Here is a 25,527-nt window from a genome sequence, read left to right on the forward strand (position 1 = left end):
AAGGCACTCTAAGGATAGAATTCTAGTATAAATGTCAATACCAACCTACTGATACAAGTTTTCACAAATACTTTTTGTAGAACGGCAAACGAACTTTGTGATGTTTCATGAACAAAGAGTTCAAATATTCCTTGATCTATCCAATTCATAAATATCTTTTTTGTTGTTGCCTGTCTCCCTGTTCCCTGCCTCCCCCCTGCCCCCTACGGCAGTTTGGGGTTTTTTTCTTTAATTCTTCCCCTCGCCTCTCTAGCCTCTAGTTTACTTTCCTGTATTGACTATTTATTGAATGAATGAACTCCCCGACCCTGTTCCAGCATCCTGGTTCCCCTCGACCCCATGCCATGCGGCTTTCCCTCCTGGGACTCCAGTCGCAGCACACTCGCCGGGGGGCTGGACTTGACGTGCGCCAAGGGAGGAGCCGGCGAGGGGGCCAGAGCCGCTCCAGCGGCCGCGGTCTGAGCAGGAGTTGGCTGGAAGCCTGGAGGCGGGCCGGAGGCGGGCAACAGCTCCTCCGTGGCTCGGAGCAGAGCTACACCGGCTCAAGAACCCTCGGAGGGGAGCCGCGGCCGGCGTAGAAGGCAACTCTTCCAGCGGGCGCGGCGGTCACCTGGGAGCCCCGCGGGGACCCGACGTGCCCGAGGGGAGCTCCCGGGCGCTGGGCTGCGGCTGCGGCGCGGGGCGGCGCTGCGCGGCCCGGATCCCACGAGACCTGTGACACCCGGGACGGAGGCGTGGCCGCGTCACCCTGCGCGGTTTCTGGTGGATCAAAGCGGGAAGCCGGTGCGTTTCTAAGCAGTCGCCACTCCAGCTTCTCTCAGCTCGAATTCAGCCTCCAAGTTGCAGGCACCGGAAAGACTACCTCGACGAGGACGGCATCTGCCCGTGACTGCAGTGGGGTTTGCTCAGGGGCTTACAAGGCACCGGGGACTGACCCAACCAGCCTGGGGAGGACTGGCAGGCACCTGAGAAAGCCGCAGGGCGGGGGCCGCCGTCTTGGTTCGGAGGCGAGGGGGCTGTGCTCGATTCGTAGATCCCGAGGCCCTGAGCTTATCTCATGGGCTGTCTGCTCATCCACCAGTTGTCCCACGCCTGATCCCCGGCACTCCTTGGGGCGACTTCTGTGCAAACTTCTGATTCTGTTTCGCAAGATTCCCTTCTTCCCAAGGTTGGGACGAGCTGCAGGTGCTAGCCTTGCACATTGCAGACCAGCTGTCTCCGAGGAGAGGTGCACCTAGAAGAGGACAATGGCAGGGCCGGGATCAGAGCTGTCTTCTGGCCCTGTGGCCCCCATGCTCCTGTCATGGCTAACAGGACTAGGGGCTGGAATGGTTTTCCTGAGCTTCATGCAGAAACTCCTGTACCCTTACTTCTGGGACGACTTCTGGTACCTGCTGAAGGTGGTACGCTGTGGATTTCAGATGGAGATGTACAGACTGAAAGGGGAGCTGGTCACTGTCCTGGATAAATTCCTGATGCATGCCAAGAAGCAGCCTCAGAAACCTTTCATCATCTATGAGGGAGACATCTACACCTATCAGGATGTGGACAAGAGGAGTAGTAGAGTGGCCCATGTCTTCCTGAACCATTCCACGCTGAAAAGGGGCGATACCGTGGCTCTGCTAATGAGCAATGAGCCTGATTTCATTCACGTGTGGTTCGGCCTGGCCAAGCTGGGCTGCGTGGTGGCCTTCCTCAACTCCAACATTCACTCCCTCTCCCTCCTGCATTGCATCCGCAGCTGTGAGCCCAGGGCCCTCGTGGTGGGTGCAGGTAGAGTATGGGGTGTGGTCGGCTTGTGCAGAATGGCAACTGTGCCTCCTACCCCTGCCCCCTCAGTTTTTTGTTAGAATCAATTCACAACTAATATTCTGGGTGTGTGATGAAGTGTTCATGTTAAGGGTACAAAGTAGTTTCATAATTCTATGGCTAGTGGTTTAATTCCCCCTCTCCCACTTCAATCACTTACTCTGTTGTAAATTACTAATTATTAGGACAGCTTTTTAAGACTTCTGAAATCTCTGCTGCTTATTATTTTAGCGAAGGCGGGTGGGGGGGAGGGGTGCGCATTTTACCTTTCTTGATACCCTCAGTGAGTGCAAGAACGCAGAGATATAGAGCTCGGTAAGTTCTAAATTTTGTCAGATCTGACAAGATTATTTGACGAGGAGGAAAGGGATCCTGATTTCATTGTGGAATACCTACTGCCTCGAATAGTAACATCATCAGGGTTGACTGCCTTTGCAGAAGAAACATGTTTAATCGCAAGTGCATGAATGCCAGTCTTCATGTCTGCTCTTATTCTGCACTGCCTGCAAGCTAGGATTTGCCTGGCAAGGTTGGGCTCCCACCTCCCAGCCAGTGGCGGGCTCTTGGCAGACTCTCAGCCTCTTTCTCTCCCTTCTCCCACCCCAACCTGTGCATCATTTTCTTTATTTCAGTAAGTGCTAACCTTCTTCCCGCTCCCCTTTGATTTAGGCTTTGCATACATATACTGACAGTGAACTACAAAGAAAAGTCTTTGGGTGAGTGCCTAACTAATGAAGGACCTAGTAAGATGGGTTGCATAACAAAGTGGAAGTGCGGTATGAAAACTGATGCTTTGGTATAATCTAAGTGGTTTATGCTTATGCTTCTTGCATGGGGGTAGGAAGGTGGAGCATGAGGAGGATCATGGCAAGGACCTTAGTGAAAATATTTAAGTATTTTAGGTTAATAGATATATACTGACACCTCATATAGAAGTTTTAGATTCACAGAGAGGTATGGGGGGGGAAATCTACATTTATACACCAGTGGTGTCTAAAGTACAGTACTTTCCATGTAACCTTTATTATATAGTAATTTCACGTCACACGAAAATGAATTAGGCAGTATATAGTAGAAAGGTTAGTTATTCAAGGCTTTCGCTTTTGCTTGTTCCAGTTGTCCTTCCAGCTCAGTTTGTGACCTGATGAAATAGCAAAAATGTTTACTCTTTTTATTTTATGATGATATTTTTTTCATAGAAAGGCATTTTATCTTAAATATAGCAGTGTGTACATGTCAATCCCAAATTCCCAATCTATCCCTTATTACTCTTAAGTACTGATTTTATCTTATGTTATAGGAGTGGAGAAGCCAGAAGGCCTCTATTGTGTATTTTTGTTCATTTTTTTTTTTCCATTCAACAGTAATACCTCCAAGATTGAAATTCAGCTCCTCTTCACCTTGGAAGGAAGTTAACGAGTATGATAAAGTCTCTCTGAACTGTAGAAATAAGTAGGATAAAGGAGTCACACAGAATTTTGATAACATGGTGAAGCAATATTTACCTTTAGTGCAGGGGCAGTGATAATATGAATGCAGCAGGGAAATCTATCACAGTGCATCTCTGGATATATTCTGACATTTTAGTTGCTTGTTCTAATTTAGATTGCAGTTTCTGGAGCAAATCTAAACCTTAAATTGTGCAAAAAATTAGTAAAGCCATAAAGTCCCTTTAGAAGGGCAAACTAGAAGGGCCACGATATCTCTGAAAAGATTTCTGTGGCCATGATGTTGAGGCCAAGCTGAGAAACATCCCATATCCTGTCTCCTGAGGGACTCCTCTTGAAGGGTATAGGGCTGGTTACCTCTCAAAACAGAGTTTTCAAACTTTGCTCTTGACCAAGTTCTTGCCTAATTAGAACCAATTAATTTTGCAGTTTTACTTGTGCCAGTTTTTGCTTTGCTTGCCAATAACTAATTGCATAGTTTCCTTGTTTTTGTTTTTACCACTACCAGTCAGGTTTTGTTGGAATTTTAAGCCAAAAACATTTAATTGCTTTGCTCAGTAAGTAGGTACCTGGAGAAATCAACCTTAAATCCTAGTAACAGTTCTTTTTAGCATACCTCCAAAATACATATATTGCTTATGTTTTTCAAAGGTAGGACAGTTCTATTTTTATTAATTACTAGTTTTGTTTTGTTTTGTAAAACAGCATGGCTTAGATCACGGTCACTTTTTTGTATTTGAAGCTCTTACCCTGAAAACCGTATTCTTGGCATCTTGAGTCTAATCCATGAACAATTTATACATATAGCTTTTAGAACTTTCCATTTCAGAGGTCTTAAATTCTCATTGGATGTTTCTAATGGAGATGTATTATGAAATCATTATATCCCCAGGGAGAGTGTATCAGGTGGAAAGACCAGTCAAGTGGTTTAGGTCAAGGTAAGCCAGACAGTCCCAGGTTTCACTTATGATCTGCCACTTCTTAGCTGTGTGATTGAAGATAAGATTATCAGCTGCCCTGAGTCTTGCTTTGCTCAGCTGTAAAATGGTGATAATACCATCTCCTTCACAGTGTAATTCTGAGGATTAAATGACAGCTTTTGTAAAGTGCCTAGCTGAGTGCCTAGTATGTACAAAGTAAATCCTTGGTGAATTAACACAATTGCTGTTATCATTATAGAGTCATCGGGGGCTTTTACTAAGGGATCTCATTTGGATTTTGCTGCTACATTCTAATTTGGTGTTAGCTGTAAGAAAGACTAGTGAGTCGGACTATCTGTTTGGGATAGGACCTTTAACATTTCACTTTGCTGTGTCTTAGCAAAATGTTATTTTTCATAAATTATATAAAAACAGTGTCAAACAGGTTTTATAGGCAGGCCAGATATTGTCCATGGTGGTCCATGGTGATAGGTGACATTTTAATCATGGCAGGTGTCTGATAGTTCTGTCTGTATCAACTAAGCCACCAGGGAAATAAATGTTATTCTTGCTCTAATTGTCATTAACAGAAATACGAATGTTGCCATTTACTCAAGACTGACTGTGTAAAAGGCACTCCCAGTGATTCTGAGAGGCAGGTACAGAGCTATATTTTGGAAACTGAAAGGGAAAGAAATTCATCTAGGGTGTCTAGGGTGACACAGCTTAGTAGGTACAGAGAAGACTCAAAACCTGGTATCTGATGTAAGACTCTGCTGTATTATACACTATAGCCCAATGGTTTCTGGCTCTGTTAATCCCCTTTTGATATAACCATGAAAAAAATTGCATTCCAGTTATATAAAAATAGTAAAATTAAAGTTGCCCATATTAAGACATCAGGTTTTTCATGCACAGATAACTAGAAAAAATTTAATGTTTATAAAACTATTATTCCTATTTCTCATTCTGAAGATTCAAAAATAGTTGCAAAAAAGCTTTATATCTGTATAGTTTCGTTTAGAAGATGTGTCAGGTGGCATCCCAACTTTCCCTGGAAAATTTCAGCACTTACTGAAAATTAAATAGTCTTGTATTAAACCTAGTTCTTTCCCCCCAATATTTCAACTCTGATATTGCAAATAGTGCCTGCTGCCAAGATTATCATCCACCTAGATATGCTCTTCTCTTTACTTGGAACAAAGAGAAAAATGTTGAGATGTTTGTGTATAGCTTTTTTTTTTTTTTTTTAATATTTATTTATTAATTTATTTATAGCTGTGTTGGGTCTTCGTTTCTGTGCGAGGGCTTTCTCCAGTTGCAGCAAGTGAGGGCCACTCTTCATCGCGGTGCGCGGGGCCTCTCACTATCGCGGCCTCTCTTGTTGCGGAGCACAGGCTCCAGACACGCAGGCTCAGTAATTGTGGCTCACGGGCCTACTTGCTCCGCGGCATGTGGGGTCTTCCCAGACCAGGGCTCGAACCCGTGTCCCCTGCATTGGCAGGCAGATTCTCAACCACTGAGCCACCCGAAGGGAAGCCCCTTGTGTATAGCTTTTAAAAGTTTTTGTAATTATATCCTTTGACATATTTAGCAATAATAAGAATAATGGTAATAATAAATAATAATCTCTTCCATTTTTAAAGTACTGTGTAAATAACAAGCTGTTTTTAGACACATTATCTTATGTCATCCTCACCACAGCCATAGCCTGGTTTTAAAGATGAGGGAAGCATGGTTGGGAGTGGGCAAGTAATCTTGTTAAGCTCCTACTTCTAGGAGAGGCAGTATGGGAACTGGAGCCTGGATTTTCTGATGCTAAATCTCAAAACCTGTTGGGTATACCTTTGTCTTTCTCCTCATTTCTGCTCCTGCCCATTCCCTCATCTCCATCTTTTCCTTTCTTCTTCCCTTCACTTTCCACCCCTCCCTCTGCCCTGCTCCTTTTCCTTCTCTCTCTGTCATCTTCCATCCATTCGTCCACTTTGTTTCAGCACTTTTCCCACCAATCCTCTTGCCTCAGTCACTGTATGCTGTGGCTATCCCAGTGACTCAATGGAATGGTAAAGATCTGTTTGCCAATTCACGTATAGATATTTGTGTGCCTCTGAGGAATAGGCCAAGAACTCAGATGTAAGCTCTTAGAGAAGGAAGTTTGTTTTGTTTGCTGCTAAGTTCTCAGAACTTAGTGTAAAGGAGATGCTCAATAAATATTTATTGCCTGGATGAATGAATAGGTGATTGAGTGACTAATGAAAAACTGTAAGGTACATATGGGCATTCACTAACTGTTTACTTACTTGCCTATTTTTGCCCATGAATTGTCCCTCTGCTGTTCTTTTGGTAGCTGATTTTGGCAGTAGATATATCAATGGAATTTCTGGTTGTGTTATTTTATATCAATGTTGCTAAATGTTAGAATCATGACTCCCCAAAAGTCAAAGCATTTTAGACTTTGTAGTCTTTAGTGTTTAGACTAAACATCCACAGAATTTCAGATTTACTTGCATGTGTGTATTTTGCACTCTCTCCTTTCTCAATATATCACATATTAAATCATTATAATTATAAGTGGATAACTAAAAAATATATATTGATATTATCCAGAACCTTTTTACTTTATATTCAGTAGTGTTTTGTGTCTCCACATTCTCGGAAGAGTTTTGTGTTTCTATTCACTAGAAGTACAATCCTCTGTCAGCTCTCTAAACTTACAGTAATGCATGCAGCATTGCCCTGTTCATTTTTATGATCTGTTGCATTCAGACTGTGCAGGGCAAATATTCCAGTTAACAATCAAGCCATTGTAATTCTCCAAATGACTTTCAACCATAAAGGCATCTTCTGTTCAAAGACCAAAAGGAAGAGGTAGAGGAAAAATAAGACCCTTTAAATTCTGTAGAAAGTTCTATAGAAAGTAATACATATTCAGATAGATAAGACATGGCTCATGTGAACCTGTAGTATTTTATCCATGTACTATGATAGCCTCACATATCTATTTTAATTTTTATGTGTAGTAGAATGAATGGCTGTTTTGCAGTTTTTTTTCCCATTTTAGACTCAGCTCTGTCAAGGATTACCTCCATTCCAAAAGAAAATAACTGATTTTGATTGGAAGTTTAAGTGGCTTCCTGGTTTACTAGTTGGAAAAGGTAGTGTTCTAAGCATGTGTTATTTTCTTCACTGATCATGAGGATACCGACCCTGGGATTCTTATGTACAGTATATGTTGAACATGTGTTTACTGTAAGGGAATGGTGCTTGAATACTGACAGGAGCAAAAACAATTTAAAGAGGGATTGTGCCTCCTCAGAGAAGTGGCATGGCTGAATGGGAGAAACACACATCTGAGTAATAATTATTTACTGGCAATAGGAGATGTGTTGGAAATAATGTCAAATGAAGTATTCTACTTTTTATTTTCTTGCACAATTTTGCCAATAATAAATACACTGTCTACTCCCCAAAAGATGTGGGGACAGCTGAAAGTGAAAACCCATAAACCCATTTACAAACTTGTGTGCTCGTATTCAGGGCAGTTAATAAAGGTGATTCGGGGAAGAATATGTTAGCACAGTTGAAAGGCTTATGCTCCAGTGTACTTCCTAGGGTTATGATTATCAATAAACTAATATTTGTAAAAATAGCTGGCACATTATTGGTGATGAAATTAGTTTCTGGCCTGATAAGAAGTATTGTTATCTACATCATGATATACGTTGCTTTAGGACATTACTTACTTAAGCATCAGTTTTCTTAGACACCATAGCCTACCCATGTGTTCTTTGAGAAACCTGTTGAGCTGCTGTTAAGCAGTAGGATGGTAGTTATGAGCATGTGATGAGACCTACAACTTCACTTTGGTTTCTGTGTGAATATTGCTTTGCATTATGGAAAGCTCAAGTTAACCCTGTGCAGATGAATTTCATATTAGTTTGTATTAACACATAAAAGTTTAAAGTTAAATGTTTGCCAGTGTTTTAAGAGCTACAAGCAATACCTTTGAGATACCTATTAGTTTGTTTTATATAGAATAAGATAATTTAAAAATAATTTTTGTAAGTCAGAGAAACACAAACATCATATGATATTACTTATATGTGGAATCTAAAAAAAATGATACAAATGGACTTATTTACAAAACAGAAACAGACTCACAGACATAGAAAACAAACTTATGGTTACCAAAGGGGAAAGGGGGGAGGGATATATTAGGAATTTTAGATTAGCAGATACACACTACTATATATAAAATAGCTAAACAACAAGGTCCTACTGTATAGCACAGGAAACTACATTCAGTGTCTTATAATAACCTATAATGAAAAAGAATATATAGGTATGCATAACTGAATCGCTTCTCTGTACACCAGAAAACTAACACAACATTGTAAATCAACTATACCTCAATTTTTTAAAAAAAGAGTTCTTAATGCAGAATGAATAACATAATTCACACTAATGGCATATTAGAGGAATATATTACATTTTTACTCATTGATTTCATAGTCTTAGAAATGTGAATAAGAGGCATTATAATGATGTAGAAACAAGAAATTAATTTGTACAAACAGCACTAAAGGATTGTAAGCAGAGATCATAATTTACCTCTTTTTATGCTTGCAACCCCTCCTAACACAGTGCCTTGCAAATGCGAGGAACAGTGTGTATTTCCTGGAAAGATCTATTGCTTTGAAAAGAGAGATTCAGTCTTCTCCCGTAGTGCAGACTTTGTTAAATCTCTTAGAATTGTGTCTGTCTCATTTTCTTATGGTAATTTACTGATAAGACCTGCACCTACAGTGGATCCCATGGACAGAGCTCCATTCCATATCCAGCACCTATGGTATGTGTGCCAGGCACAGTCAGTGAAAGGATGGAGTAGGGACAGGCATCATTTTGAGGTGCTTACAATTCTATGGGTTTCAATGGTAGGACACTTCACTAAGGAGTAAATCTTCATGAAACACAAACAAGTTTCCATGAAGTATTTAAACACATGCTATTTTTTGGTGGGACTTAATATTTAAAATTTACTTGCAAAATGACACTAAAACTTTCCATTTGATTAAGAAAGATTGACAGTGATAAGTAAATAATGATTCTTTATCCCCTACAAGACTTTTCAAATTTTTATTTCAATTTTCACTATCCTCATCCACACTTCCTACCACTATTGAAGAAATAATTTGGTTAGATAAAATTCTGTTTGATAATTCTAAATGTCTCAGCTAAGTCAATTTAATTGTAATGTATGAAGTAGATTAAATTGTATCTCCTCTGATTCCTAGGAAATCCACTCACTTCCTTTTTCTTGTAAAAGTCATCACTCTGTAAGTACTCTGATTTTTTAGACTCTACAGTTCTAACAAAGATTTGGGGCCACAGTTAATCATATTGTAACTTTCTTTGTACTTATTTTGCCAATTTAGACACACGTATTATTAAGAATACATAAAGTTTGTGCTGTGAATTTACAATTCCAGGTGAGAAATTTGAAATTAAGGTAATGAAATGGGTCACGTCAGAGACTTATCCTTATACGTTCAGAATGCCCAGGAGAATCATTTAAACAAAATCTAGTGCTAAAAATTAAAAGAAGATACAAAGTGCAGATCATTTGCTTGTCCTGCTTTTTCATTTATTTATGACTTGTTCTTCCCCTGGCATTCCTTGTAACTTTTCACTTCTCCTTCTCACCAAAGCAATCTGTATACAGCAGCATGCTGTGTATGTTCAGTACAAATAGATTTTCCTCTGGAATCTTACAGGTTATTTTATTTGGATTTGTTAAAGAAATAAAAATTAACTCAAAAAATTTCAAACCCCAGTTTGCCTCCCCAACCCTGATATTTCAACTCCTTATCATTTTTCTGTTTTCTTGCAGGTTTTATTGTGAATTTCCTAGTCCTATTTGATGTATTTCTCTTGTTGCTTCTTTGTGAACAATTTGGGTTATAGATTTTGAGGCGGTAAATCATGAGGTTTTTTTCAAATGTTTTGTATGATAGTAGAACTAAGTCAGGGCTGACAGATGGCTTTTTGAAATAACGAGACAGTGATTTACATTTCCGGGAAGATGTTTAATGCAGCACCCTGAATTCAGCTTCAAAATAGAATATATCTGGTGATTATTTTTTATTTTTTGTTTAAAAATTATTTTAAAATGTAATTATTTAGATGGGCAGGTTTATATTTACATGGACCTTATCATTCTGACCAGGGTATATTTTACATTTAATAATATTTTTAATCATTGATTTCTTTAATGAGGTAATATATAGATTTTAGAGTTAGGTTAGACTAACAGTTCTGTCCACCAACTTGTGACCTTGGTTGAATTAGTTTCCTAGGGCTGGTGTAATAAAATAACACAAACTGGGTAGCTTAAAATGACAGAAATTCATCCCCTCACTGATTTGGGGGCTAAAAGTACAAAATCAAAGTATCTGCAGGGCCATGCTCCCTCTGAAGGGTCTAAGAAAGAATCTTTCCTTGCCTCTTCCTAGCTTCTGGTGGTTGCTGGTAATCTTTGGCATTCCTTACATTAACTCTAAAAGGCCACTGCTTAATATCCCCGTGGATGTTAATGTAGATTTTAAGATAAATAATATAGCACCCAGAAATCGCTTTTATCTTAGAAAAGTATGATGTATTATAATACGAAAATAAAACTGGAGCACTCATGTAGAACATGAAAGTGGATCTTCACTGTTAAAGATCCATGTCAAAGGAAAGGAGTGTTACATTTTAAAAGAATTTAAAGAATATAAATAACTGTTTGTCTCTCTACTCTGGAAAAAAAAATGATGCCTCGCTCGCTTCCACCTCATCCAAGGAATGCCAATGTTCTGCTTCTTTTGTACCCCATAGAGTGCTAGATACCTTCACGCTGAATATTTCCTTCTCCAGGACCTGCACCCACTTTCCATTTCCCTCCTTCTCTACTACTACCCTCCTCCTGGACAGATGACAGTTTCTCCTACATTAAAGATCAAATTAAGAAGGTCTAATTCAGTCTCCCAGAGTGACTCAGCACAGTCTCCCTTCCACAGTTGCTCGTTTGTTAATGTGTACAGTAGATGCTTCCTGAGAGAAGTATCCCTTTTCCTTTCTCCAGTCTGAATTTCAACCCAGACCCTTGACCTTGTGAGGACCCCTAAGCTCTTCAGGCCTGAAGACACCCGTGTTTCTGGTTTTTCTAGTCCTCTGCCTTCTTTTTTGCTTGACGTTGGTTCTAGCCAGGCCTTGGATCCCACTGCTGCTGACACAGGCTCTGCTTTCACCAGCCTGCTCTCACCTGCCATTGTCATAGCCTCCTGTGCACCGTGGATCCTACTGCCTTTTCTGGAAGGCGTTCTTTTTCTCCTTTTGCTTTCAAAGACCTTTTACCTTTAATTATTCTAATCCAGAGAAAAGAGTATCTCTGAATCTCCTCATTTAACTTTTCACTCTGAAAAGGTCTCTAAGCCATAATCTTGTGAATCTTGTGAATCCAGTCAGGTGTTTCTCCTGGATCATTACATTATAGTAGAACTAAACAGTGACAGACAGATGGCTTTTTGGAATAATGAGCTACTGAGTTGTATTTCAAGGAGAATGTTTAGTGCAGTGTACTGAATTTAAATTTAAAGCAAAGTACGAAAATAGAGTTTTATTTAAAACTTGGGAAAAAAAACACAATCTGGATAATGGAATCTCCGAAGTTCAATTTGAATTAGGCTATTTACATTGATTAAATCAGGTAATAACTAGATTTTCCTTTCTGTTGGTCATGTTGAAACATACTCATAAAATGGCTGGGATGTTCCTTATCCAACATGAAAAGGAAGTAAGCGTTGTATTTACATATCATCCCTGTTCCAACATGCAAAAGAACACACAAGGTGAGTGCTTTGAGATTTATGTCTTATTTACTTATTCCTAACTCTTTGGCTTTCAGATTTGCTTGGAACTATAGAAGAGATCCTTCCAAGCCTCCCAGGAGATATCAGTGTTTGGGCAATGAAAGAGTCTGTTCCACAAGGCATAATTTCACTCAAAGAAAAACTGAGCACAGCATCTGACAGTCAGGTGCCACACAGCCACCATGTTGCCTCAAACCTCAAGACTCCTTATCTTTATATTTTCACTTCTGGAACAACAGGTAAGATCCATTTGTTCTTGAAACTTAAGAAGAATGCAGCGTATTTGCAAAGCAGCAGTTTCAGGCAAATCTCTGCCATGTGTAGTTGTAACTGAGCAAAGAACTCATGTGCCCTTGACACAGAAAGCCAAGCTCTGACAGTGGGAGTCTGCAGCCCAGTAAGGATTTATTGCAGGGTGCCCAGCCTCAGATCCACTCCAACTTGATCTTTGAGTTAAGGGTTTCTTAAAGGGGAAGAAGAAAGAAGCTAGGGTTAATCATCAGCTTGTGACATTTCTGTGATAGTTTCGGGGAGTCAGGCTGTCTCTGGTTTACAACTCTCTGACCAGGTGGTCCACAGCTTGAGGGTCTGTGAGCTCATCTCACCCCAGAGGAACAAACTGGGTTTACACATTAATGATATCTGTAATAGCTACTTTAGTACATTAACAATGTTATCCGCAAGAGCAATTTTAGTCATCTGACTCTGGTTGATTATTGTTCAGTTAGCCCAGAATTGAGGTCAGAGGGAACAAAAAAGGGAACAAACCTTTGGATATAGAGAGATTAATCATAAAGTTGGTAAGAGGACTTGGTTTTAGGGGCACTCGGTTTCATAGTCACCGGACATCTCAGAAAGCATGCATCCAAGAAGACCTGGGGTTCTTAGATCTTGGAACTCCCAAACTTGGATGAAAAAGGTAATTGCTTTAACTTTAACTTGACAAGTCACCATGTTCACTTGGCCATTGTCTCATGTGGAAAGATTTTCCTCAAGTTTGGTAGCACAAATGGCACAGGAATGTGTGAAGACTTGACCCAACCCGGTTGCTCAGAGTGTGGAATTTGGCCAGCTTCTTTGGCAGGATCTTTGCTAGCTTTCCTTAGATGCATAATGTATAAAATAAAAAGATTAGTTTAAATAGTTTCTAATTATCCTGCTGGGTTAAAAAAATACATTAGTCTACTTTAAAATAATTTTCTTTATTCTTGTATAAAATGTTAAATCCTAAGCACAATCCAAGTGTAGCTGCAATTTAACCACCTGTAGCCGGCTCTCCTCCTTTTGCGTAAGTTGACTGGAACATGTGAGAAACAGGAAATCTTGAAGGCATTGCGGGTTTGAGGAAGGATACAAAATAGAATCAAGTAACTAAACTTTCCTTTTTTTAGGTAAACAACAACACACACAAAGAATATGAAACTACCTGAGAATTCAAAAGAAATGTTAAACTTAATTGGTTCTTAAGAAAAATTGAATGATATCTTTGGTAGTCTAAGTAAGCTTTTGTAATTAATTTGAAGATGACTGGGAGTTTGAATTAGAGGCATATTAAAAATATTGGTACTAATTTCTTATGCACAGGTAGTATTGTAAGCAAAACTACTATTGCATTGGTAAAATTTTCTTATTTTTTTCTTTTTCTTTTTCCTATTTGGAGGCTAACAATGATCTCCTCTATACTGGAGAGTAGACTATGGTTTTCTTTTTGACTTTGTTTGCAACAGCTTTGATAAATGAACTAGGAAATGCTAATATGTATCAAGTCGCCAGCATAAATTCAGACTGACTTTGGACTTTGAAAGAGACAATAAAATTTTGGAAATTATATGCTTTGAAAACTTCCAACGGAAGTTACTTGACCAATTTGTCTTTATGGTGTTTTCTTGTAAAACTAGAAAGTGACTTTGGTCTTCAAAACAATCTTTACCACTCTCCGCTCCCTCCAACCCCCCTCCCCACCCCAAAAGAGAACAGTGTGGAGCAGACTGTTAACATCTTTTGTCCTTGAAGATTAAAACCAGAGTGTTTGATACATTTGCACAACAGGCTGAAAGCAAAAGCGCTATTTTTTCTATTTGATATTTATTTGTATTAAAGTTACACAGCACAGAGATGAAAAATTCTAATAGTTTTAAAAATTTTAGAGAAAAGTACCCTGCTTACCCCTCTATTTCTCCATCCCGAAACCAATTACATTCAGTATTTTTAGATCTTTCCTTCTGTAATCACCTCCATTTATCTAAATAGATTTATTAATAGTATTTTACTGGATACTTAATAGGTACCTACTAAAAAGTATGTACTGCTTTTCCACAATGGAAGATGAGGATTTTATCTTCTTTCTTTACCACTCTCTCCCTCCACTCATTTCTTTCTCTCTGGTGCAGATACTTTCTCTCTCTAATATCACCCTAATATTGTTTCATCATAAATTTTTGTTTGATTGGTATCAGTATCATAACTTAGTAAATACTATTTCTTGCTGAGCTCTATAGTATAACAAAATTATATTTATTTCCTTTCATGTAAAACTCTCCCCAACCTTGGATTAATCATCTGTTTTTGTTTGTTTGCTTGCTTAGTTTTCTATACACCTATAAATGGTTTGTACCCATCCCTTTATCAAAAAGTAACTCACCTTTAGATATTGAAAAGCTAGTCTGAATTTTGTCAAGCCCATGTTCTTGGCTGCATCTTTCCCAGAGCTTTCCTCCCTATGATTCCAGTCTTGACCTGTTGCTCTCTTACTGTCCTGGGTTCATTCCTCACCATCACCCTGAGAATTCCCTTCAACTCTTTTCTTTTTTTCTGATCCCCTGATTCTTAGATTCTAAATTCATTTCCTTAGTTTGCTTTTCATTTTATCACTGCACTGCTTTAATTAGCTGCTTGATAAAGAGTATTTAGCAGGTACGTTTTAAGTCCTTATATGCCTGAGAGTGTCTTTTTCTACCCTTACACTTGTTTGTATAGATTAGAAAATGATATTGATGCAGGGGTTTGAAGGCATTGCTTTTTTATCTTCTGTCTTCCAGTACACATATTGAGAAATTTTCTTTCTGATTTCTAATCCTTTACTTGCAAACTGGTATTGTTTTTCTTTCTTTCTTTTTTGGGATTTTTAGAATCTTTTATTAGCCTTCAGTAGTCTATGATATCATGATTATTTGTACTGGAACCAGTCTTACTTATTAATTTTGCTGGTAAATTTGTAAGCCTTTTAAATCTAGAAACCCATGTATTGCAAGTCTAGGTACTTGAAAATTTTTTTTAAAGGTGTCTACATATTCTTCTTTTTCCTTCTTTATTTCTATTCTTTCTGCCCATTCCCTCCTTCTATTATATTTGTTTGCTTTTTTGATCTTTTATCTTTGGAACTGTAACTTTTTAAAGATTGGCCTCCTTGCACTGAGTTATTAATTTTCTAATCTTTTATATCCTATTTTCCTTCTCTTACCTTTTGATTTACTTTTTTTTAAGTGCAAAATAATAAATTTTTATTTGTTCACAGTTAAACACAAGCAACTGCTTTGACATTTTAGAGCATTCTAGGAAGGACAGCAAACCCTTTTTAAAAAATATTTATTTATTTATTTATTTAACATCTTTATTGGAGTATAATTGCTTTACAATGATGTGTTAGTTTCTGCTTTATAACAAAGTGAATCAGCTATACATACACATATATCCCCATATCCCCTCCCTCTTGCGTCTCCCTCCCACCCTCCCTACCCCACCCCTCTATGTGGTCACAAAGCACCCAGCTGATCTCCCTGTGCTATATGCAGCTGCTTCCCACTAGCTATCTATTTTACATTTGGTAGTGTATATATGTCCATGCCACTCTCTCACTTCGTCCCAGCTTACCCTTCCCCCTCCCTGTGTCCTCAAGTCCATTCTCTACATCTGTGTCTTTATTCCTGTAGGACTGGGCTCTTTTAGACCTCTCATCCGGGCAAAGTGCCTGGCGTAAAATGGGTCTCATGTCTTTTAAGGCAGTGTGCCAAGCAACTGGAACAAGGTCACCACGAGTTCATAGAACCTTTAAACACACGGGGACTTGATGTCCCTGGATCCTTTCTGCTGGCACCGGTTAGATTGTTTCAGCAAACCCTTTTGATTCCAATTCCCATTCACTAAGATTGTACCATTTCCTCTTGCAGTTCACGTTTATGGCATCTGATGTGGATTGTTTGACATGCTTTTAAAATCAAGATGGGAAGGTGTAAACCTTTTGACAAGAGATGACTTTCTAAAATTTAGCTTTTAACAGTCAGCCAAAAAAAAAAAAAAGCCTGTTTTTCACTGATGGGACCCCTTGATTTACTTTTTGAGAGATTTATCTTTTAGCCCTTGTGTTCTCTTAATATTTCTAATTTTGTAGCATGTTATTTTTGTATTATTGATACTTCATTGTCTCATACCTCTCAGAATGTTAATATTTTTTGAAAATTTCTCCTCTCTACCTTGTCTCTATTTTCTCTGACATCCTTTTATCTTTTGTTTTATGTTGGTCTCTGTTCTTTACCCTAGAGGATTTCCTCAAATATCTGGTGACCTTTGGCTGTGCATATTTAAAATGCAGCCACCAAAACACACATACACAAAAACAAACCAAATCCTAACTAGAAGCTCTGTGTGATTGAGTGGGATTGTGGGCTGGTTAGTTTCATTGTTCACAACATTTTGTTGGGAGATTCTTGACTGTCAGTTTTTACTCCTGGGTGCTTCAGATTCCTCAGATAAGAATCTTGAAGGGAAAACTAGTCAAGTGTAAAAAGGGAGCTGGAGAAGAATGCAGACTTTCTCTTATTCTCCCTACTTGTTCAGCCTCTCTTCTTCCTGGTGTTTCCAGAGGCTCATCTTTTTCCAGAGAATACACATCAGATCTTATACCAGTGTGGAGGAAGCAATCTGGGGCTGTAATTTTATTTTATTTTTTGCATTTTAAAATATCAAAAGCATTTATTGACATTCTTCCAAATTTGGATTGTGAATGATCTTATACAGGGAAAGTTTTACAGATAGAATCTCCTGTTAGCTTAAAGTTCTGAGCAACATGGGGTCTTGTAGAGATCAGAGCACAGCAACATACAGAATTAGGCATATAGTAGATGTCATGCTTTATAAATGCAAAGCTATCAAAGAATGTAACAAAATCACATTTTTTACTGACTAGGGCCCTTGGACTCTTTAATCAATAGAAAGTGATTAAGTTCTACTCAATAGATATTGATAAGACGTCAGATGAGGGATTAATGCTAGGCTTTATTGGGACTCATGCTGCAGCATGAGGAAGTGAAAACAAGTAACAGGTGCCCATACTCCCTGAGGAGGGACTGGTTCCTTAAATGGGGTGAGGGTAGGGGTGGATTGGTGGGTTGGGCTGGAGGGTGGCTTAGGTTCTGCCCACACCCTTGGTGGTACTTTGTGCAGGGATCACGTGCAGTACCCTGCTTTTGCTCCAGGCACCTCAGAAATGGCAGTTGATTTGTAGCCTTTTTGTATTTTATTGTTCATAATTGCCTCAACTGTGCATGCATGCAGTTATTTTTAGTCCCTTATAGTTTCTTTGTATTCTGTTGCTCAAGGTGAAGCAACTACAATAAAGGATCCCAGGCGCCAGCTCCCAGCCTGTCTCACGTTGAGCCTTGTTAGAGACTTAATTGACATTTTTTATTAAAAGCATCTCTCTTGTTCTCTCTCTCTAATATAAGCTGATGTTTTGCAACTCAAAACCCAGAGCTGAATTAAGTGATGATAATTGTAATGAACATGAGAATTAATATTAGTATGTCACCTATTATCATAAAAATCACTTGATTCTCACATAAAAGTCTTATAATGTTGATAACGATGAAGGTGTTGGTGCAAGTTACGAAGTGATGTAAAGAAATGAGACTTGGAAAAGTTAAATGATGGCAGTAGAGTTTGCTCATAGGCCCTTTCAGGCAGGTTATAAAGGAGCATTTTGGATTATATTGAATCTTTCCTAATCATTTTACTACTATGAAGTCCTGTTTGCCCAAGCTCACCAAAATACTATATCCATGGACCCAGGAACAGACTTAGAATGTCTCTGAGTAAGGAAAGGATTGAGGTCAGTTTTTATACCATTCACGTGTCTTTGACCTGGGAGATTCTGTGAGATCTTGATGAACAAGGGATGATTCCCTTATCTATGACTGTGATGGAATTGCTTCTTAAACAGAACTCCCAATTAGCTCCCTCTTTATAGTTCCATATTGATACTCCACTCTGGGGGGTACCTGGTCATCAAGTTTCTGAGCCTCGCTGGGGTTCTGTGGGAGCAAAGCAACTTTCTTCAAGGCTTCAGCTTCGGTTTCATCTTCTTGGGTCTGCTGTGTCAGTCACCAGTTGTCCATCTGCCTTTCTGTTTTTTCCTTCCTTCCTTCCTTCCTTCCTTCCTTCCTTCCTTCCTTCCTTCCCTCCCTCCCTCCCTCCCTCCCTCCCTGCGCCGGGTCTTAGTTGTGGCATGTGAATTCTTAGTTGCGGTATGCATGTGGGATCTAGTTCCCCGATGAACCTGGGCCCCCTGCGTTGGGAGTGCAGAGTCTTACCCACTGGACCACCAGGGAAGTCCCCATCTGCCTTTCTAAAATTGTGTTGCTGTCATCTCCAGTCCCATTCTTTTGGCCTATGTATGTGTTCAGTCTGCCAACTTCTAGTTCTGTTGTTGCTCACTGAAATTGGTTAGGTGCCTGAAGATCTCTAGGAAAGGCTACTTAAGCCTGGACAGAGCAGCCTTGCCTTCAACCACTCCGGTAAGTAGTGGGAGGGGGAAAAAGACAGAACTGCCTTCCACGCTGCGCCTGGGGCCAGTTGCTATCACCATCTACGTCTCTATTTACTTTTGTCTCTCCTTCTCCTTAATCTTATGGATTCTTTCCTTTTTCCATAATTATCCCCGAATCCCCCAGATTTTTTCATCCCTGCCCCTAAATTGGTTTTCCTCTTGATACCATCTGTTCCTCCTTCTTCCTGCTAATCCCCAATTTACTGGACACAGCCTCACTCCCACCTTTACGCCTGGACCTTATCCCAGTGGTCTCCTCACATCTGCGGACATGTGGAGAGTTTCAATGCTAGGGATTCATAGAAGGTTGGAAGAACAAAGGACTTCAGAAACCATCTAAGGTAGCATTTCTCCAAGCATGTGGCACAGCATGTCCCTTCATGTCTACAAAGAAGGGAAATAAAAGTTGTAAAGGGGCTTTATGACCACATGAGCTTGAGAAACATCATTGAAAACATAGTAACATTTCTGTACTGTTGGGCTTGTCGAAAGCGTTAATATGTTAATGTGCTTTCTAGCTCTTCCAAGAAGGGACTCTAAATTGCAGTTTTAACAAGCTTCATTTATTCTGTTGGTTCTTCTTTCCTTCTTTAAAACTTTAAACTCTATGAACCTTTGATCACTTTCATTTGTTGCATAAGCTCCTATCTGTTGTCTCCTTTATCAAAAAGTCTGAGTACCTTGAATAATTTAATAATAAATTAATGAGATCATTATTCACTTAAAGCTAACCAAATTAGGAACGAAAACATGACTAATTCGCTCACTAAAGTGCTTTACAGGAGTGACATAAGCACACAGGTGGAAAATAACTAGATAAAGCATCCTTCTTTTTTCGACATACCTCCAACTGAAAAGTTATTTTTAAGGCTGGGTTGCCATGAGGTCAGGAACAATATGGAAAGTAGGAAATATGCTGACTGAAGAACAGTAGGTGGGAACTTCTCGGAAGCAGAAAATGCATAAATATTTGATTCTCTCAACGAAGAAGAGAAAGGCATTGCATTATCAAGAATCAAGGATGCTAGTCTCACTCAAAATCTTTATACATGGCTTTGAGAAGAAATTTTGGAGGGATTCCCTGTGCATGTGGATGACCATAAACTCTTTTAGGGTGTGAGATGCCAACCTATCAGGAAAAGCCACAGAAACTTCTTTTGAAAAAATGTAGTAAATGAATTTTGGTTAGGATGGTAGGCAAGATCATGCCAATTTTGTGTATGAGATCTTCCAGTTAATGGAAATGGAGCACAAAGCCTGTCAGAAAATATCAAAGCAGGTGCAGCAGCAAGGTGGACTTGAGGCTCACCCTGGTGAGTGTCTGGAAGTCACTGTGGACTGGGGTTCATAGCTACATGTGCTGCTGTCACCAAAAACCCATGACAACTTGGGCTTTATTCGGTAAATATGTTGAACCAGAGAAAGAATGACATATTTTTGGCATCTTTATAACAGATATGGCTCTTTGAACCTTACAAGATCTCAAACTCTATGTAATTTTATAGTTTTAATCCTTCTGGGTAGATCTAAGATTCTAGAGATTAATTACAGTTGTAGCTGACATTTGTATGGCCCCTTTTACCAAGGATATAGACTATTTTGATGTATTTTTGTCTCAACTGCTGTTGTAGTTGATACCAGCATAGTATCTATTCTATTCTTTCTTTCTTTCTTTCTTTTCTAGGTCTCCCAAAAGCAGCTGTAATTTGTCAGCTGCAGGCTCTGAAGGGTTCTGCTGGATTATGGGCTTTTGGTTGTACTTCCAATGACATCATTTATATAACCCTTCCTCTGTATCATAGTGCAGGATCTCTCCTGGGAATTGGTGGATGTATTGAGTTAGGTAAGCTTTTATTTTCTGTTTCATAAGTTCTCAAAATGCCTAATAATTGGAACTTGCCTTCATTAAAGTTCAAAATTCTATCAGTAGAATTCAGAGTGATCGTGTGCATGTTATACAATTATAAAAAAATATTTATTAAAAGGACACAATTTCATCACATACTTCAGTGTATGCCTGAAGTGGAAAGAGCAGTAATTTGGCCTTGTGGTTGGATCTGGCTGTTGACAGGGCTTCCCTCTCCATGTGGTCGCTTACCCTTGAGTGGTTGCTGCCCCTGTCCTTAAATGGTGGTAGGAGCCTTCCCAGAGGGTGAACTCAGAAGCTGTGTAGCTCTTAAGTCTTAGCCTCCTCAGAAGTAACATGGATCATTTCACCTGCATTTTGTTGATCAAAGCAAGTCACAAGCCAGTTTAAATTCAAGATTTGAAGAGTGGGGAAAGAGATCCCACTTCTTGAAGGGAAGGGTGGCAAATTCACACTGCAAAGGTAAGGGCGTAGGAGAAATTGTTGAGGCTATCTTTGCAAACAGTGTACCCCAGATACCCAAGAAGTCAGTTGGTAGAGCTGGCGACTCAGTAGATTCCATTCATAACAATGCTGAGATTATGTGTCTGTTACTAGTTAGCCCAGAAATAATATACAGAGATAATTCACCATTATTTATGTTTGTCTAAAATACTATAAAGTAATCTTATAGAATAGTATATTTAAAATATGATCAATGTCCACAATAAATAAAGATGAGGGTCAAGACATTAGCATTTTCCTTGGAACATATTCATATGACTTACATTATTATTAAAATTAGGTTATTAAAATTAGCAGTCATCAATGAACCTTTTTGTTGGTGCTTTCATACTAACTCTACCTTACCAGCTCTCAATCTCAAACTATATTGAGACTGCTTAAAATTTTTTTTAAATGAATACTATGTATATATTCAACGTTGAAACTAAGTGAATATTCTTGGTTTCTGTGAAGAAGGATGACCTTATCTATATTCATGCTCTAATACTTGTAATTCTCCTACATATTTTGATTGCTTCTTTCATCCCATATATTGCAAAAAGTATATCTACAGTCAAAATATAAAATTACAACATGAATATTTTTAGAAGACTTACTGGACTGTAAGATTAATGTTTTCAAATGAGCTTGATATAAATGGCCACTGATGGATTATAAAAGCCTTGAAAGTGAGCAAAAGTGTTCTAGACAGAGCAAAATCATTTGTGTTTTATGTTAATTCTGCCCTTGAATTTTTTTCCCTTTTGCCTTTTTATACCTTTTCTTGTAGGTGCTACTTGTGTGTTAAAGAAGAAATTTTCAGCAAGCCAATTTTGGAATGACTGCAAAAAGTATAATGTGACTGTGTTTCAGTACATTGGAGAACTTTGTCGCTACCTTTGCAAACAACCTAAGGTAAGACTAATCGTTGTCAGAGAGAAAAAGTAATTTCAGAAAGAAAAAATAATTGAGAGAAAATAATTTTTGTTTGCTTACACTCCATTTTCTTCCAGAACATAGTTTAACTGACTTACAAAGATGTATGCAAAACCCCAAGATAAAATAAGTATAAAACAAGTCAGAGAAAATAGAAGGAGGATATCAGGAATGTACTAATGTGTTTTATATTGAGGCAGGAGAAGACAGACTTGCAATCCAGTCCACTTCATGTTTAGACGGATTAAAATTTCTGTAAACATAGCATGCATCTGATTATGAAATTATTTTCTGGTTATAGAAAGCAGTTATTCCAAGGGTTGAATTAGATCATTTTTAAAATGCTGGTCTTTAAATAACACACAAAAACTAATAACAATGATTATACTTGTTTTTCTATTTATTTTCTTTTGAATAAGTGATTACATCAGAATATCTTTTTGTTTGGTTTTGCTGTAAGCTTAAAAAGAAACTTTGCTTTGATTTGCACTTGTCTCCCCACCACCTCAAGCAATCATTTCCATGAACTTTTGATCAATTACCCCCTTCTGAAAATAGACCCGCAGAGACAGTTGCATTAGCCTAAAGCTTGTCTTTATTAGTTCGTTTGCTTTTTTGCCCTCAGAAGTTGTTGTCCTTTTCCTGGTCTCATTTGTATTTTGAGGTGCTTATTTTTTCACTGTCTGATTGTCCAAGCATTCTTGAGACTACAAGGAAGGTTCTCAGCCTGTAATCAAATCAAAACCAGCCCCCTTGAAGGATGGTGACAGAGGTTGCCTTTCTTTACCCACAGCACAACTGAGACGAGACTGGAGGCATTTAAATAAGACTTTATTAAAGATATGGAATTACACAGGAGAGATAACACAGAGAAGAATCTGAAACTGGATAATCTTATTTACAAAATGCCTGTAAATTTAAGCTTGGAGTTTGCCATGGAGAGACCTTCCATCTAACTCCTGACCTGCCTCCTTGTGGGAGAAGCCATCCTTCTTCTTTTTTTGGTCAGGAGTACTTCAAATAGCTGAAGATTCCCCACATCCATAGCTAAGACAAGGAGTCCCAGAAAAGTGTTTTAGCTTTTTGACCTTTATTTTCCTCCAGGAGATTTTGCCAATATCAGAGTTGTGGTCTTACCTGAGGATTCCCAGTAGAATAATTATAATGCCACAAGCTTCATATTTTCTCTTATAGTTTTCATTGTATTCTTTGATGATATGATATCTGGACTATGTAATTTAAGGAATTAATGCCCTCCAGTAAAATGAAACCCTCCTTCAGTATAGGACATAGTAAGCACTACCTAATGAACTTCTTCATGGCTTTTCTAGACCGTGCCCCCAGTCATTCTATTTCCTCTCATCCTTTATTAGTACCATTAACTTTTGCAAGATCATTTGCTCTATAAGTATCTATTGAATGGTTGGATTCATGCACTAATTTTTTTCTAAAGTTTTACCACCTTAAACGATGCTGTACTTAGTATCTTCATGGAATATAGTCAGTGTAGGGCCTCAGAAGTGAAGGTAGTCAAAGGGCATGGGTATTTTGGTGATTTTTTTATGGCATATTTCCAGACTACTGTTCAGAGTGGTGGATGTGATTTAGAATCTCATCGACAATGTGGGAGTATGCCCACTGCACAGTCTCTTTTTGATACTGAGTGGTATTAAAAATAGTGGTCTTCCAGTGTCCTTCATGGAAAACTAGACACTAGTTGTTGTTGTTGTTGTTGTTGTTGTTGTTTTGCGGTACACAGGCCTCTCACTGTTGTGGCCTCTCCTGCTGTGGAGCACAGGCTCCGGACGCGCAGGCTCAGCGGCCATGGCTCACGGGCCCAGCCGCTCCGTGGCATGTGGCATCTTCCCGGACCAGGGCACGAACCCGTGTCCCCTGCATTGGCAGGCGGACTCTCAACCACTGCACCACCAGGGAAGCCCAACACTAGTTGTTTTTGTTGTTGTTGTTGTCAGTCAATAACACTTACATTTTACTTATGTGGGTAACACCTAAAACACGTTATGCTTTTTAAGCTTCCTCAGAAGTCCCTGTAGGATGGAGAACAGGGAGAAAGGCCAGTTTCCATGGCCCACCCTGTCAAATATGGTAGATGAAACCCAACTTGCTTGGGCTTCGTAGTGATATTCTGTTTGAACAAAGAATGTCCTATTTTTTTTAAAAAAAATGAGGAAAAGATTTCTAATTTTATTTATAATTTTATAGACTATAAACAAACATTTTTAATTTCTTTGTTAAGATTACTGGCAAGGTGGGATAGTTTTCTAGCTGTATTTCCCTTTTAAAATACCTCTTCTGAGTCTTTTACTCATTTATCTCTTTGGCACATAATGTTTTAGCTTATTCATTTGAGCTCTCGTTTCATATAATAAAGGAATTAACAGTTTGTCATATTTGCTACAAGTCTTTTTTCAAGGTGTTTTCCTTTGACTTTTTTAAATGAAATGAAATAGTCTTTTCACGTCTCTGAATTTGTAATGCACTGATTTGGGGGAAATACTGTAGCTGCAGAGAATTTGAGAGAACTGAGAATTGAAAGCAGAACTCCTGGTTGCTTTTAGTTATTAAGTATTCTAATTCTTAATTAATTAATTAATTAAAGTTCTTTGAGGAAAGACTAGTGTTTGTGTAATAATCTCTAACCACTTACCTGAAGACAAGTTGAGGACGAGAGAGGGAAATAAATATAGATTTGCCAAAGGAAAAGTGAATGATTTTTTTTAGCAGAGATGCATTGTATTACCTAATCCTCTTTGTTGATTTCTCACAGAAAGAGTACAAACAGTTCTTGGCATTAAAGATTGGGAAAGGGAGAAAATCATTTTGTTATGACATCTTATCCCTTCAAGGAGATCTTGCTTTCTTGCTGTCCAGTGTTCATTCCTTTCAGTGAACTTCCCCTGAAAGGAAGTGTCAGTGTCTGCTGTGCAGCCAACATAGCAGTGGGTTCAAGTAGGGCCACAGAGTGAACAAGTGACATGGTCCACACCCTCAAAGACATTAAATTGCATGTCTCATGAGTCGTGGTTTGAAGCCCCATAGATATTTAATATAAATCATTAAAAGAAAGCAAAACCACATATTCCCTAAGTATATCCAGAGTTGTTGTCAATCTCAGGTAAGTAATATATTCCAAAGGACATTTACCTGCAGGCAGAAGCCACAGTCTGTGTTGAGTGTTTGTATATAGTTGTATAAAAACATCCTAGGGTTGGTTTTCCCTGGCTGGAAGCACTTAGCACCCCCCACCCAACCCCATCTTTTTTCTCTTTTTAAAAACTCCAGTTACAATATTTCCTTTCGCATAAACACTGGA

General features: G+C 38.8%; 1 protein-coding gene across 1 annotated transcript in view; it reads left to right on the top strand.

The window, feature by feature from the left end:
• Window positions 1-462: 462 nt before the first annotated feature.
• The window catches only part of SLC27A6 (solute carrier family 27 member 6), a 58,867-nt gene continuing 33,802 nt past the window's right edge, over window positions 463-25,527 (top strand). The window contains exons 1-4 of the mRNA XM_081232441.1: window positions 463-1,773; window positions 12,123-12,326; window positions 20,592-20,750; window positions 22,048-22,172. Of these exons, the coding sequence (XP_081088567.1) occupies window positions 1,248-1,773; window positions 12,123-12,326; window positions 20,592-20,750; window positions 22,048-22,172 (1,014 nt within the window). The 5' untranslated portion in view covers window positions 463-1,247. The remainder of the gene's footprint in view (window positions 1,774-12,122; window positions 12,327-20,591; window positions 20,751-22,047; window positions 22,173-25,527) is intronic.

Source organism: Mesoplodon bidens (genome assembly GCF_964165515.1).
Source record: "Mesoplodon bidens genome assembly, chromosome: 4".
Classification (NCBI taxonomy): domain Eukaryota; kingdom Metazoa; phylum Chordata; class Mammalia; order Artiodactyla; family Ziphiidae; genus Mesoplodon; species Mesoplodon bidens.